At 36.4% G+C, this 16,011-nt stretch overlaps 1 protein-coding gene across 10 annotated transcripts in view; it reads right to left on the bottom strand.

Annotated features, from left to right (window-relative positions):
- Window positions 1–16,011, bottom strand: part of APC (APC regulator of WNT signaling pathway) — a 150,292-nt gene that overhangs the window by 84,537 nt on the left and 49,744 nt on the right. For 5 of the 10 annotated variants that reach the window (XM_066382008.1, XM_066382011.1, XM_066382014.1 and 2 more), the window contains exon 2: window positions 350–502. The exons of 4 other annotated variants lie outside the window; for them this stretch is intronic. In XM_066382008.1, the coding sequence (XP_066238105.1) occupies window positions 350–484 (135 nt within the window). In that variant the 5' untranslated portion in view covers window positions 485–502. Of the gene's footprint in view, window positions 1–349; window positions 503–16,011 lie in introns of those variants that run through there. One more of the 10 variants, XM_066382012.1, reaches the window with a different exon arrangement.

Raw genomic sequence — 16,011 nt, 5'->3', positions numbered from 1 at the left:
TTAATAACTGAGATTTACTCTGACATTGCGAAGCTAGTTTCTATGAATTACATAGAACACTCGCCTCAGTAGAATGATGCTCAAGTGATAATTAAGTTAAAAAGAACCTAAGAACTAACTAACTAATCACTGAGGTTTTATACTTATTTTCTTTATATGAGTAAATGGATGAATTCAATATAATTTATTTAAAAGTATAAATAAATGTTAATGTTGGTAGGAAAAGAGTTTACATGTTACCACTTAATTAAAATACACTTTTAAGTAAGTTAAGTACCTAACCCCCAAGTTTACAAGAGGGAATACTGAATAAAAATGATACACTCCAATTAAAAGTCAGTCTTGATACCTTCATATTAGATGCCTCAGTTTCCAGTTTTGTAAGATGATTGGAATTATCTTCTAGCTCTTGTCGAAGATTTGAGTTCTCCATCTTCAGTGCCTCAACTTGTTTTAACAACTGATCATAGGAAGCTGCAGCCATCCTTGGCTACCCTTGGACCTATAAGGTTAAAAAGGATTTTGAAATTCACTACTAAAAATATAGTGGCTGCTTGTTTACAAGGAAAGGGGTAAAGAAACAAAACTCTTGAGACATTTAATAAGAAGAATGAGTTAAAATGCTCGTTTAGGTGTCAAAACAATATTGTTCAAGTAGTAGCATCTAGGAGGATGAAACAATGGAGTCTTAGTCGAAGACAAACAGGACTAAAACAGAAGAGAACTTCAGTAGTGTCTGAATACGTTTGCCTTTTCACAGTGGATGAGATTTTTGTCAGGTAAGAATTTTTTTAAGGATTTAAAGATATTGTACCTTGTCTAACAGGCAAAACCTAGGAATATAATTATTGATAAGGAATTTCTTTATATTAGTAATATTAATGTATTTCTGAATTTTGTCTGATAGTCATAGAATTTTAGAGCCACAATGAATTACTGAGATTAAGTAGTGTATTCCATCACTTTTCATTTGATAAAAGACTAGTCTTCAACATCATCCTTGGAGAAGTAGTTCTTAAGTTTCACGAAGGCCTCATTAAAAGGCAGTTGTTTAACAAAACAGACACAAAGGAGAGCATTAGATGAGACTTTAAATTTTTCTGACAGAAAATGACAAATAAGAATTACTAATACAAAGTTTAAAAAAATGAATATAACATGCCAAGCTATGGCATATGAGGTCTTGGAACCAACTATGCTCAGATTGAGGCCAAAAGACACTCAAAGAAAACAGATAATTTCAGGAGTCGAGACTGTCAAAGAGAAATAAAACAGAGCCTGGCAGTTAGTTACATAACTGGAAGAAGAGGGAAAAAAGAAAATATATAGAAGATTGCCAGGTAATAAGAGGTCCTTGGCATGAAGAATGCTAGCAGTTTTAGTAGGACTACCCAAGTTAGGAAGACCCAGAGCAAGAGAGAAGAAAGCAAAAGGGCAGTTATCTAGGTTTTTATCCAAATGTTCACTGGAAAACAAATTTACAAGTATCCTAAGACATAGGATAAGAAGACAGAAAAGTTTTAGGCAGGCAGGGGATACTCTTTCAGAATTAAATGTGAAAGACTCATTATTACTAATTTAAGAAGTTTGGGATCACTTTGAAAAAAATGTGTTACATGTGAAACCGCTTTTACTGTTTTAATGAGTGGAAAAAAAGATGTACTTGCCAGCACTTTCAGATGGTAATGATGTATGAGGAAAAACCAATAGAATATGAAGAAGCTATAAGAATCAATCATAAGAGTGTTTTGTTCAACTCTATGCAAATCAATTTGAAAACCTAAATGAAATAATTTACTAGAAAATGTAATTTACCAAAACAAACATCCACCAAAGATGGAAAAAATAAAATTTACAACAAAAATCACTATTAGAAAATTGGTATCATTCAATATCTTAATAGATTTACATAGAGGAAAAAATATCATCTACCAAAGACAAGATGTTTTAGAAATTCAATGCCCATCTTTGTTGAAAATTAACATAAAAAAACCACTTCTTTAACATGATATGTATCAGCCCCAAAGCCAGTACCATACTTAATGTGGAAATACTAGATATATTCTTCAAGTCAGGAAAAGCTCATTTTACCACTCTATTACTCATAATACTTTTTTTCTTTTTCTAAGTGAGAAGAGGGGAGATAGATCCCTGCATGTGCCCCGATGAGGATTCACCCGGCAATCCCCATCTGGGACCAATGCTCTGCCCATCTGGGGTCATGTTCACACTGAGCTATTTTTAGCACCTGAGGTGGAGGCCCCACAGAGCCATCCTCAGCTCCTGGGCTGATGCGCTCAAACCAATGGAGCCACGGCTGCAGGAGGAGAAGAGAGAGATAAAGTCAGAAGGGGAAGAGGGAGGGGTTGAGAAGCAGATGGTCACTTCACCTGTGTGCCCTGACCGGAAATTGAACCCAGGACATCCACATGCCGGGCTAACACTCTACCACTGAGCCAACCAGCCAGAGCTATTATTCATAATACTAGTCAACAAAATTAAAGAATATAATTAGAAAGGAATACTATTAGCTGATGATATAAATACAAACCTGGAATATCCAAAAAACTCCTAAATATTACTAAATATATTAAGATAATGTGGTAACGTACTGTAGTACAAAATATACAGAACTGTTTCCTTTATATATACACAGAGAAACCAGACATGGAAGGGAAATATCCCATTTATAATTTAAAAAATAATAAAATACTTAAGCATGAACAGAACAAAGTGCCCAAAACTATAAAATATTTCAAGGAAAGACATACCTTTAAGGAGCCACTGAGCTACTTCACCCGCAGGTGTTATAAGGTACCAAAAACTACAGAATTAATATTAATATTTTAAGAGGCTTGGAGAACATTTTATTAATTTGGATTAAGGTGTGCAGAGAAATTGTGAGAATAGCCTCTGTACTGTGTGACTGGCATAACCAGGATGGCCCTTGGCATTATATTGTAAATGCAAAGGGGAGGAAAACATGGATCCCCAGACATTCCACACCTGTGGGGAAAGGGGTGAATGCTAGCCAGGTGCAGGAAGAGAAAAGCCAAAATAAACCTTTTCTTTTTTTTTTTAAATTTATTTATTCATTTTAGAGAGGAGAGAGAGTGAGAGAGAGAGAGAAAGTGGGGAGGAGCAGGAAGCATCAACTCCCATATGTGCCTTGACCGGGCAAGCCCAGGGTTTAGAACCGGCGACCTTAGCATCCCAGGTCGACGATTTATCCACTGCGCCACCACAGGTCAGGCGCCTTTTCTTATAACTATGAGCCATTTGCGGGCATTTGTCCCCACAGAAACTACCTCTCCTATGTAAATGCGTGTAGTAAACACGTGTGACTCTGGACAGAGAGATGGCAAATAAATACTAGATAATATAGGAATGCCTTTTAATATGTAAAGAGACATCTTTCTACCAATGTGTTAATTTGTAAATTTTGTTTTCTCCAAAATAATGTATGGCTTGCAAATTAAATGTGGTCCTATCATGTTAAAGGACATATGACTATAACCAATAGTGGTAAGGGGCTCCTAATTGCAATGTTTGCTTCTGTACTTCCCACTTACAAAACTATAAAAACTAAGTAGAACAGAGGGCCAGTGTGCGCTCCCTCAGACCACTGTTGGGAGTTTGCCGCCGCTTGGCCAAGCTAGACAATAAAGCTTTGGTGTGTAATCGACGGACCTTGTTCGTGTCTTCAATGTTTCGGGTCCCTCTGGATTAGGATTAACACCTTGTTCTTGTACACAAAGAGTCAGTATCATTAAGGTTGTCATTTCTCCCTAATTTATAAATTTTACATAGTCTCAATAAAAATACTATATAAAGTTTGTTTTTGTTTTCTGCAGCTGGACATTTGAAAAAATTAACAAGCAAAAATAGGACAGCAGAAGGAGTACACCTATCACATATTAAAATACTATACAAAGCCTTTATAAGTAAAACAGTATCTAGTAAACTGTACAATACCAATAAATTAACTTTTTAGTTTTAATAATTATACTATGATTATATAAAATGTTAACAGGGGAAGCTCAGTAGAGGTAGACAGGAACTTTACTATTTTCTAACTCTTTTGTAAGTCCTAAATTATTTTTTTTTTAAAGTTTTTAAAAGCCATGCTATTGGCAGATTGGCCTGTGGTGGCATAGTAAAAGAGCATTGACTTGGAACACTGAGGTTGTGGGTTTGAAACCCTGTGCTTGCATAGTCAAGGCACATACAAGTAAGCAATGAATAACTAAAGTGAAGCAAATATGAGTTGATACCCCTCGCTCCCTCCCCCTGTAAAATCAATAAATGAAGTCTTTTTTTTAAAAAAGCTATGATATTGGCATATGAATTGACCAACTATTGGAACACAATAAAAAATCCATAAATACATGTACATTTAGTAATGTTATATGTAGTATCACAAATACAAGTGATATTATACTCGGAAACAGGGCAGTCATGAAGAAGAAGATAAAATTGCATCTATTCCTCATATTAAGATAAACTACAAAAGAAACATTTAAAAATATTATATGACATCTAAATTGTCAAAATTGTTTTGTTTTTAAATGAGAGATATTTAAATGAAATGTACCCTCTTCCAAGAAGGATACTATGGAGCAACAAACATTTTCATTAATGAGTATAAAAGGCACATAGAGGGCCAACTGGAGTTCTCTGAAGAGATGACGTCTGTTACTAGAATAGGGTAACAGAATGGGTTCTTAGAATACCTCAAACAAATGGGAGAGTTTTATTTGTTGTAAAAGCATAACTACTTTTAAATAAACAGGATGTATCCAATGGAACACTCTATTGGCGTTAAAAAGAATGATGTTAATGTAAAAAAACAAACAAAAAAAGTATACTAATATCTATGTCTCATGTGGTCCATCTAGTGCTAGCAAAAATAACTGTATAAGGATAACAAATGTCATTGAAAGGATAAAAAATATATAGTCATTGCCTCTGGAGAAAAGGTCTAAGGTCTGCTGGGAAAAAGCCTTCCTTTTTTTGTGTGTGTGTGACAGAGACAGAGAGAGTGACAGAGAAAGGGAAAGGATAGGGACAGACAGACAGGAAGGGAGAGATGAGAAGCATCAACTCTTTGTTGCAGCACCTTAATTGTGCACCGATTGCTTTCTCATATGTGCCTTGACCGGGGGGGCTACAGCAGACCGAGTGACCCCTTGCTCAAGCCAGCGACCTTGGGGTTTTGAACCTGGGTCCTCTGTGTCCCAGTCCGACACTCCACCACTGCGCCACCCCCTGGTCAGGCAAGAAGCCTTCCTTCTTATGTATATTCTTTTTGAAGTGTTTAAAGATCAAAGCAAAAAGTTAGTTCATTGAAGATTCCATATTAGTAGAGAAAGAGAAGAACCCAAACATAAAACGAGCAAAATTCTAGGTGGTGGGTGAAGCAGGGGATTGATTCAAGAGAAATACATAGTTCTATAACTACTGAAAAACCGGAACAGTATTTTTCTCCTCTTCCCAACACCAAAAAAACAAAACAATCCCACTAGATCCAAATGGTTTAACAGAAAATATCTTTCCAATGCATTTTATGATGCTAATATAATTGCAATATAAAACAAAGGTTGTGTGAAAAACAATGATTATATGCTAATATGATTCATGAATATTGATACAAAAACCCAAAACAAAATATCAGGAAACAGAATACCATAGTATACAGTAAGGAAATCAGAGCAGAGTCAGGCTGAGTTTTCCCTGGAATGCAAGGATAGTTTAATATGAGATAATTTTCATGTGTCATGCACTGCATTAAAACATTAAAGAAGAAAAAGCCTTATGATCTTCTCCATAGGTAAAGAAAAAATATTTGACAGAAGTCATCTGTTCAAGATAAAAATGCTTAATAAAGTCCAAGTAGGAGGAAAACTGTCAAAAACCTACAGGAAACAACACTTTTTAAAAAAATAATTTTATTTTTTTTAATGGGGCGACATCAATAAATCAGGACACATATATTTAAAGATAACATGTCCAGGTTATCTTGTTCAATTATGTTGCATATCCATCACCCAAAGTCAGATTGTCCTCTGTCACCTTCTATCTAGTTTTCTTTGTGCCCCTCCCCATATCCCCCTCCCTCCCCCCCACCGTAACCACCACACTCTTATCAATGTCTCTTAGTCTCACTTTTATGTCCCAACTACGTATGGAATAATGCAGTTCCTGTTTTTTTTCTGATTTACTTATTTCACTTCGCATAATGTTATCAAGATCCCACCATTTTGCTTTAAATGATCCGATGTCATCATTTCTTATGGCTGAGTAGTATTCCATAGTGTATATGTGCCACATCTTCTTTATCCAGTCATCTATTGATGGGCTTTTTGGTTGTTTCCATGTCCTGGCCACTGTGAACAATGCTGCAATAAACATGGGGCTGCATGTGTCTTTACGTATCATTGTTTCTGAGTTTTGGGGGTATATACCTAGTAGAGGGATTGCTGGGTCATAAGGTAGTTCTATTTTCAGTTTTTTGAGGAACCACCATACTTTCTTCCATAATGGTTGTACTACTTTGCATTCCCACCAACAGTGGATGAGGGTTCCTTTTTCTCCACAACCTCTCCAGCATTTGCTATTACCTGTCTTGTTAATAATAGCTAATCTAACAGGTGTGAGGTGGTATCTCATTGCTGTTTTGATTTGCATTTCTCGATGAGCATCTTTTCATATATCTGTTGGCCATTTGTATTTCTTCCTGGGAGAAGTGTCTGTTCATGTCCTCTTCCCATTTTTTTATTGGATTGTTTCTTTGTTTGTTGTTGAGTTTTATGAGTTCTTTGTATATTTTGGATATTAGGTCCTTATCTGAGCTGTTGTTTGAAAATATCATTTCCCATTTAGTTGGCTGTTTATTTTGTTATCAGTTTCTCTTGCTGAGCAAAAACTTCTTAGTCTGATGTAGTCCCATTCATTAATTTTTGCCTTCACTTCTTTTGCCTGTGGAGTCAAATTCATAAAATGCTCTTTAAAACCCAGGTCCATGAGTTTAGTACCTATGTCTTCTTCTATGTACTTTATTGTTTCAGGTCTTATGTTTAGATCTTTGATCCATTTTGAGTTAATTTTAGTACAGGGGGACAAACTGTAGTCCAGTTTCATTCTTTTGCATGTGGCTTTCCAGTTTTGCCAGCACCATTTATTGAAGAGGCTTTCTTTTCTCCATTGTATGTTGTTGGCCCCTTTATCAAAAATTATTTGACTATATATATGTGGTTTTATTTCTGGGTTTTCTATTCTGTTCCATTGGTCTGAGTGTCTATTTTTCTGCCAATACCATGCTGTTTTGATTGTCGTGGCCCTATAATATAGTTTGAAGTCAGGTATTGTAATGCCCCCAGCTTCATTCTTTTTCTTAGGATTTCTTTGGCTATTCGGGGTTTTTTTATAGTTCCATGTAAATCTGATGATTTTTTGTTCCATTTCTTTAAAAAATGTCATTGGAATTTTGATGGGAATTGCATTAAATTTGTATATTGCTTTGGGTAATATGGCCATCTTGATTATATTTATTCTTCCTAACCAAGAACAAGGAATATTCTTCCATCTCATTATATCTTTTTCGATTTCCCTTAACAATGGTTTATAATTTTCATTATATAAGTCCTTTACATTCTTTGTTAGTTTATTCCTAAGTATTTTATTTTTTTTTTGTTGCAATCGTGAAGGGGATTATTCTTTTGAGTTCGTTCTCAAATGTTTCATTGTTGGCATATAGAAAGGCTATGGACTTCTGTATGAGGAAACAACACTCTTAACAGTGAAATGTTAACAGCATTCTTTTTAAAATAAAAAACAAGTAAGAATGTATACTATTGCTACTGTCACTCAACACAATTCTGGAAATCCTAATCAGCACAGTCAATGCTTAAAAAGGAAAGAATAACGATTAGAAAGGAACTAAATAAGAAAATCTTAAGAAATATAAAAAATTATCATGTTTGTCCGATAAAAGATTCAATATACAAAAAAATGGCTTTAATTCTAAGCATTTTAAGTTCTTTTCTCTTTATTTAACCAGGTTTTATCCTCCTAGTCAACTTCTCTTTCTCTTCTCCACTAACCATACATAGGTGGTGACATTTCCTGTCTGCTTTATTTTTTTTAATTTTTTTTACAGAGAGAGGGATAGACAGGGACAGACAGGAACGGAGAGATGAGAAGCATAAATCATTAGTTTTTCGTTGCGGGTTGCAACATCATTGATTGCTTTCTCATATGTGCCTTGACCGCGGGGCCTTCAGCAGACCGAGTAATCCCTTGCTCGAGCCAGCGATCTTGGGCTCAAGCTGGTGACCTCGGGGTCTCGAACCTGGGTCTTCCGCATCCCAGTTGGACGCTCTATCCACTGCGCCACCGCCTGGTCAGGGCTGCTTTATTTTTTTCCCACTTAGTTCTTTCCTTACATTCTGTAAATGGCTATATATACTGGCTGGATTCCATCCAAACCCATCCCAAGTGAAGGTAAACTTCCAAATACGGCTATCAAAGTTACCTGGGACAGGGGTTGGCAAACATTTTCTACAAGGGTCAGATAATAAATAAGCTTTGTTGCCCATATGATTTCTGTTGCAACTACTTGACTTTGTCATTATAACACAAAAGCAGCCAGACAACATGTAAATAAATGGGCATGACCTGTTCCAATAAAACTTAGTTTACACAAACAGTGATAGTTTGCTGACCCCTGGGCCCAGAGCATGAATTCCTAATTCTGGTTTTCAAACACCCCAAAATAGCCCAAATAATTTCAAAGGCTATTGAGAAATTCTCAATATTAGTATTTTACTTTTAAATGATAGAAAGTAATTTGCTATATTGGAAAGAATAGAAAACTGTGAAGTTTTAACATCCTTGATTATTTTTCAGCAATCAATTTAATTTCCATGATTTCTTCAACTTCCAAAAATTTGTTGCAATCTTGACTTGGGTTCCTCTCACTCGATGGCACTGTAAGCACATATCTTTAAAAAATTGTTTTACTATCACTTAAATGGAGTCTTAGGAGAATGAAGTGCTAAGTATGTGTAACTAATTCACTAGCTTGCATCAGAAATTCTGTTTATACATAAATTTTTAAATTCAAACAGAATTTTAATTTTTGTATATGGTATGAGTATAATTGTTAACTTTATTGTCTTCCACACTGATAAACAATTATATCAGCACTACTTATTAAACACCATTTCTTTTCCACTGAGTAGAAATGCATTTTTCATATGCTACATTCTCATGTATAATTAGAACTGTAACGCATTAACATTTAATTAATTTGAAACGGATTACATTTCTATGATACTAAATCTTACCTCTCCTCTCTGTGTCATAAATAATTAAGGTAATTCAATTAAATTTTCCAGTTTTTTCAAGAAAATGTTCCATGTCTTTTGTATCACATTTATTTGTTGTTGTTCTTGTTGTTTGGTTTGCTGTGAATAAGACCCTACCATTCCATACCAGATACTGCTATTACAGCCACGTATCAAATGATCCCATGCATTCTAATAGTTTCTCTTGTGGATTTTCTGAGTTTGCAATCATATTAATCTATAAGTAAAGATAATTTTGTCTCTTTCCCAATATTTATAGCTCATTTCTTTTTGTCTTATTCTTACCTTAAAACTTCAAAATAATTTTGAACAATAGTGATCTTATTCCTGATTTTAGTAAGAATGCTTTAGTATTTCAGCATTTAACAGTCCTACTCTTAGATTTCAGTAACTATTTTCAACATGTTTAGATATTTTCCTTTTATTTTACATTTCTTATTAGAAGTGGCATCTAAATGCTTTTTTTTAAATAACACTTTCTGATATAACATATAACCATACAGTTTTTTCTTTTAATATATTGATGCTGTCAGTTATAAGATTTCCTCATTTTGACCCAGCCTCCATTCCTACAATAAATCCTACTTTGTTCATGTTTTATTATTTTTCAGTATTTCATGTGAAATTTTTATGAGAAACCAATATATATTTTTAATTTTTACAGTATTTTAAAATAAGATTTTGAATTAAGTTTACACTAAGTTTAATGAATTGGCAGGTTTTCAGTCCTGGCCAGTTGGCTTAGTGGTAGAGCATTGGTCCGTGTGTGAATGTCCTGGGTTCAATTCCTGGTCAGGATACACAGGAGAAGCGCCTGTCTGCTTCTGCATCCTTCTGCCTCATGCTTCTCTCCCTCTCTCTCTCTCCCCTTCCTGCAGCTATGGCTCAATTGGAGCAAGTTGGCCCAGGTGCTGAGGATGACTCTATGGCGTCTGCCTCAGGTGCTAAAAAATGGCCCTGGATCCTGGTTGGAGTGCATGCAGGAGTCTGTCTCTTCCTCCCCTCCTTTCACTGAATAAAAAAGTTTTTAAAAAAAATGAATTGGTAAATTTCTCATCTTAATCTTATACAGTCTAGAATAGTTTGAATAATAACATCTATTCTTTGAAATCAAATCAGCTAGAATTCTAATCAGAAAGTACTCTTTTAGAGAAAAGATTTTTAAGTATTTTGAAATTTCTTATGTGGCTATATGTGTTTTCTTAATCTTATTGTATCAGTGATTCATTAATAGTTCACCAGTAAATTATCCATTCCCTCTAGTTTTTCAAGTGCAGTTGGATATATATTGTCTTATTTTAAAATTCATCTTCTTTCCCATTCATGTTCTTTTTGTTTTGTCTTTTGTTCTCTTAAATCAGGTTTATAGGGTTTCATCTATTTTACTGGTCTTTACCAAAAAATTAACTTTTAGTGTACATATCCTTTCCAGTGCCTCATTTTCTATTTTATTCATTTTTTCATTTATCTTTATTAATTATATCCTCTTATTTTTCATTGGTTTATTTTGTTCTTTTTTTTTTTTTTTTTTTGTATTTTTCTGAAGTTGGAAACAGGAAGGCAGTCAGACTCCTGCATGCGCCCGACCGGAATCCACCCGGCATGCCCACCAGGGGGCGATGCTATGCCCATCTGGGGCGCTGCTCTGTTGCAACCAGAGCCATTCTAGCACCTGAGGCAGAGGCCATGGAGCCATCCGCAGTGCCTGGGCCAACTTTGCTCCAATGGAGCCCTGGCTGCGGGAGGGAAAGAGAGAGACAGAGAGGAAGGAGAGGGGGAGGGATGGAGAAGCAGATGGGCGCCTCTCCTGTGTGCCCTGGCGGGGTATCGAACCCAGGACTCCTGCACGCCAGGCCGACACTCTACCACTGCGCCAACCAGCCAGGGCCTATTTTGTTCTTTATTAATTATTTTCTAATTATTCCATTTTACTTTGGTGAGTTTTGTTTTCTCATCTTTTAAGACAAAGTGTATATCTAATATGTAGCATCTGTAATGCCCATAAAGCTTGACTCCTTTACAGCCATAAAAAAACAAATACATGCAAGAATACACAAAAACAGTGTTTTATCAACCATGGAGGGCAAAAAAACAGAAAAGAGGGCATAAATTCAGAGAATGTCCAAGATGGCATTCGCATTAAAGAAGATGATGGACTTCTTTCAATGGCTACACAATTCAAATCAACAAATTTCTGAAAACTTACTATAAAATAAGACACCATGCAAATATTATAAAAAGGTCTTGAGGGTTGAGTTGTATTCCCCAAAGAGATATGCTGAGTCACAGATAGCTAATCCCTGGTACCTATGAACCTGATTTATTTTAGAAACAGAGTCTTTGCAGACATAATCAAGTTAAGATGAGGTCTTTATGGATGAGGATAGACCCTAAATCCAATGACTAGTTAAAGAAGGTTATGTGAAGATACAGACACACGAGACATCAGGAAAATATCATGTGACAATGAGGGCAGAAACTGGAGTGAGGCAGCTGCAAGCCTAGGAATGCCAAAAATTGCCAACAACCACCAGAATTAGGGAGAGAGGTATGGAAGAGAATCTTCCTTAGCATCCTCAGAAAGAACCATCCTTGCTGACACCTTGATTTCAGACATATAGCCTCCAGAACTGTGAGAGAATAGATTTCTATAGTTTTAAGCCATCAGTCTGTGGTACTCGGTCACAACAGCCCTACTAATAGAGGGGGGAAAAGATAAATTGACACGTTCCTTGTTCTTAAGTATCAGTGTACTAATATATCAGAAGTTTGTGTTCCATCTTACATTCTCCTGGCTTACTCATTAATGCATCAATCAGCTCACAAGCAAATGTAAACTGAAAGCACCAGGTATCTTTTGCTTTCTGTCTTAGAGCATCTGTGATACCACAGTGTGGGACCCCAACATTTCTGCATGTACAACCTATAAAAGAGTGCATACCTAGTAAGATAATCCTTGACTAAAGGGGAATGGTTGCTAGTATGTATCATCCTCTCCCTTGAGTGGACAATTCTATATGGTTCCTGAAAAAGTCCTAACAGATCAAGCCACAAATGTTCAAAGTGATGATCAACTTGAGAGCATGTGCTTATTCTAGCTGTCTTCCTTCATTATTTAACTCTTTCTAGGAAGGCCTCTACTCCTGTTTCTGGATCACTTCAAAAAGAAAGAATTTCACACAAGGTCCTGACTGTTCCAAGCTCTGACTTACAGGGGACCCCAGACTAGAATACAAATTACCTACCATTCAAAGACAAATTTGGGTATAAGAGCATTGGCAGTCACACTTTGTTGAGAAAATTAAAGAAAGTGTTCAGAATGTAAAAGCCACTTAAGAAGGGACTTGAGAGATAGCATCATATAGCAAACATAAATGTAAGAGGACAGTATTCTAGAAGAAAGAACAGCATGATCAAAACTCCTACTGGAAAAATAATATGTATTTGGGATAATAGACAACAGTGTAATTTAGTTGAAATACAGTCTGGAGGAATCAAGGAAAAGAGAGAGAAAACAGCATAAATATGGACTGGAACCACATTGTGGCTAGGTTACTTCACAGGGCAAGGAAGATGAGGTTTGGATAGAGTACCCATGGAAATGGTGTGATAACAGAGGTACAAGACCATGTTGCTTTACTATTTCTCAATTTCTATTATTATAGACTATGTCAGAGGTAGCTAATAAACTCAAATAAATTAAATGATAATAAGATCAAGAATCTAAAAATAGCTAGTAGAAAACATATTTCAATATTCTTCAATGAATTTCTGCTTATCATCTTAGTGACCATTATATACTATATACTATAGTTTTAACAAATCTGGTAAATGAAAGTCTGTATTTATCTAATAAAGTAACACATTCACAAAGTGTAAGTAACAAACAAACAAAAAAAACCCCTCTTTAGCTTAAAAAACAAAAAAATCTATGTGTATGCCAATAGAAGAAAGAATAATGAACCAGCAAAAATGTCCACACCCTAATCCCTGTATGTGTTAACTTAGATGACTAAAGAAATTTTACAAATGTGATTTAAGAATCTGATATGGGAAGATTTTTCTTAATTATATTGGTGCATATAATGTACAGTAATCACAAGAGCTGTGATAAGACAAAGGAGAATCAGAGTCAGAGAAGAATCTGTGACAACAGAAGCAGAGGATCAGAAGCAGAGAGAGATTTAGTATGCTGCTGGCACTGAAGATGAAGGAAGGAGCCATCCGCCAACAAGTGCAGGTGGCCTCTAGAAGCTGGAAAAAAAGCAAGGAAATGGATTCCCTATAGCCTCGAGAGGAAGTGAGGGAAACATTTCTGTTATCTTGATTTTGGTCCAGTGAAAACCATTTCAGACTTCTGATCTCCAGGTTTGTAAGATAATAAATTTGTGTTGTTTTAACCTCCTAAATTTGTGATAATTTGTTATAACAGCAATAGGAAAAAAATGCCCTATGATCCAGTGATCTTTCTCCTGGGGATAAATTCCAGTGAAATCTTTTCATTGGTCCATGTAGTATTTTAAAATATGTCCACAATTTCTTTGACCTTACACCTTCAAAAGGAGGACCTTAATTTATCTCCTCTCGTGTTGCTGGATTTAGTTACTCACTTCTAATAAAGAAAATATGATAAAAGTAATGGTGTCTCACCCCTGAGACTATGTTCTAAATGGCTTCCTTCTTGCTCTTTCTATGATCAGTGGAGGAAGCCAGTTACCATTTCAGTAAGACACTCAAGCAGCCAGGTGGAGAGGCTCATGGTAAGAAACTGAGGCCTCCTGCAAATGATCAGGAGAAATAAATTATGTAAGTGAGCCATCTTGGAAGTGGATCCTCCTCCAGTCTAGTCAATCCTTCCAAATGACTGTGACCCTGTCTGACAGACAATTACATGAGAAATTCTGAACCAGAGCACCCAACTAATCAGCCATTCCTGAAGTTCTATCCCGTGGAAATTCTAAAATAGAATTTATTGTTTAAGCTACTAAGATTTTGGTTTTTGTTGCATAACATAAAATAGTCTACAAGTAGTCATGTACAAATGTATATATATATATATACACACCACAGCAGCGTTATGGTATAAGAGATTTGAAAAGAACCTAGGACCTTCACAACACTATACAGTAGAGTCAGCACCACAAACTAGATGAACATAAATTAAAATATTTTTTTAAGTGAGTGAGAGAGAGAGAATGCGAGAGAGAGACAGGAAGGGAAAGAGATGAGAAGCATCAACTTGTAGTTGTGGCACTTTAGCTATTCAGTGATTGCTTTCTTATACATGCCTTGACCAGGGAGGGGGCTCCAGCTGAACCAGTGACCCCTTGCTCAAGACAGTGACCTTGGGCTCAAGCCAGTGACCTTGGGCTTCAAGCCAACAACTTTTGGGCTCAAGCCAGCGATCCCACACTCAAGCTTGAGATTGAGGCGAATCCATGCTAAAGTTGGCAATCACGGTTTAAACCTGGGTCCTCAGCATCCTAGGTCCATGTCTATCCACTGTGCTATCGCCTGGTAAAACAGATCTTAAAAACACTACTGAGCTTAAAATGTTAAAAAAAAACATGCAATTAAAAAATACAGGCCTAACCAGGCGGTGGTGCAGTGGATAGAGTGTCGGACTGGGATGCTGAGGACCCAGGTTCAAGACCCCGAGGTCTCCAGCTTGAGCATGGGCTCATCTAGTTTGAGCAAAAGCTCACCAGCTTGGACCCAAGATCGCTGGCTTGAGCAAGGGGTGACGGTCTGCTGAAGGCCTGCAGTCAAGGCACATATGAGAAAGCAATCAATGAACAACTAGCAGGGGTCCCCAAACTTTTTACACAGAGGGCCAGTTCACTGTCCCTCAGACTGTTGGAGGGCTGGCTGGACTATAAAAAAAACTATGAACAAATCCCTATGCACACTGCACATATCTTATTTTAAAGTAAAAAAAACAAAACCGGAACAAATACAATATTTAAAATAAAGAACAAGTAAATTTAAATCAACAAACTGACCAGTATTTCAATGGGAACTATGGGCCTGCTTTTGGCTAATGAGATGGTCAATGTGCTCCTCTCATTGACTACCAATGAAAGAGGTGCCCCTTCCGGAAGTGCAGCGGGGGCCGGATAAATGGCTTCAGGGGGCCGCATGTGGCCCGGGCCGTAGTTTGGGAACCCCTGAACTAAGGTGTCGCAATGCGCAACAAAAAACTGATGATTGATGGTTCTCATCTCTCCGTTCCTGTCTGTCTGTCCCTGTCTATCCCTCTTTCTGATTCTGTAAAAAAAATAAAATAAAAATACAGATTTGGGTACATATTCCTGAGAAGTAAAAGCAGAGACTCATACAGCATGTTCACAGCAGAATTATTTAAAAGAGCCAAAAGGTAGAAGCAACCTAAGTGTCTATCGACAGATAAGAGATATACAAAATGTGGTATATACATAAAAAGGACCATTATTCAGCCTTAAAAATAAAGGTAATTCTGACACGTGATACAACACAGATTAACTGGAGATATTATTCTAAGTGAAATAAACCAGTCACAAAAAGGCAAATATTGTATGATTCCTCTTATATGAGGTTCCTAGGGAAGTCAAATTCACAGAGAAAGTAGAATGGTGGTTGCCACCATCTAGAGCAGGGGTCCCCA

This window comes from Saccopteryx leptura, chromosome 4, assembly GCF_036850995.1.
Source record: "Saccopteryx leptura isolate mSacLep1 chromosome 4, mSacLep1_pri_phased_curated, whole genome shotgun sequence".
Taxonomy (NCBI): Eukaryota; Metazoa; Chordata; class Mammalia; order Chiroptera; family Emballonuridae; genus Saccopteryx; species Saccopteryx leptura.
Note: the sequence above shows the minus strand (reverse complement) of the source record. Positions and strands in the feature narration are given on the sequence as shown.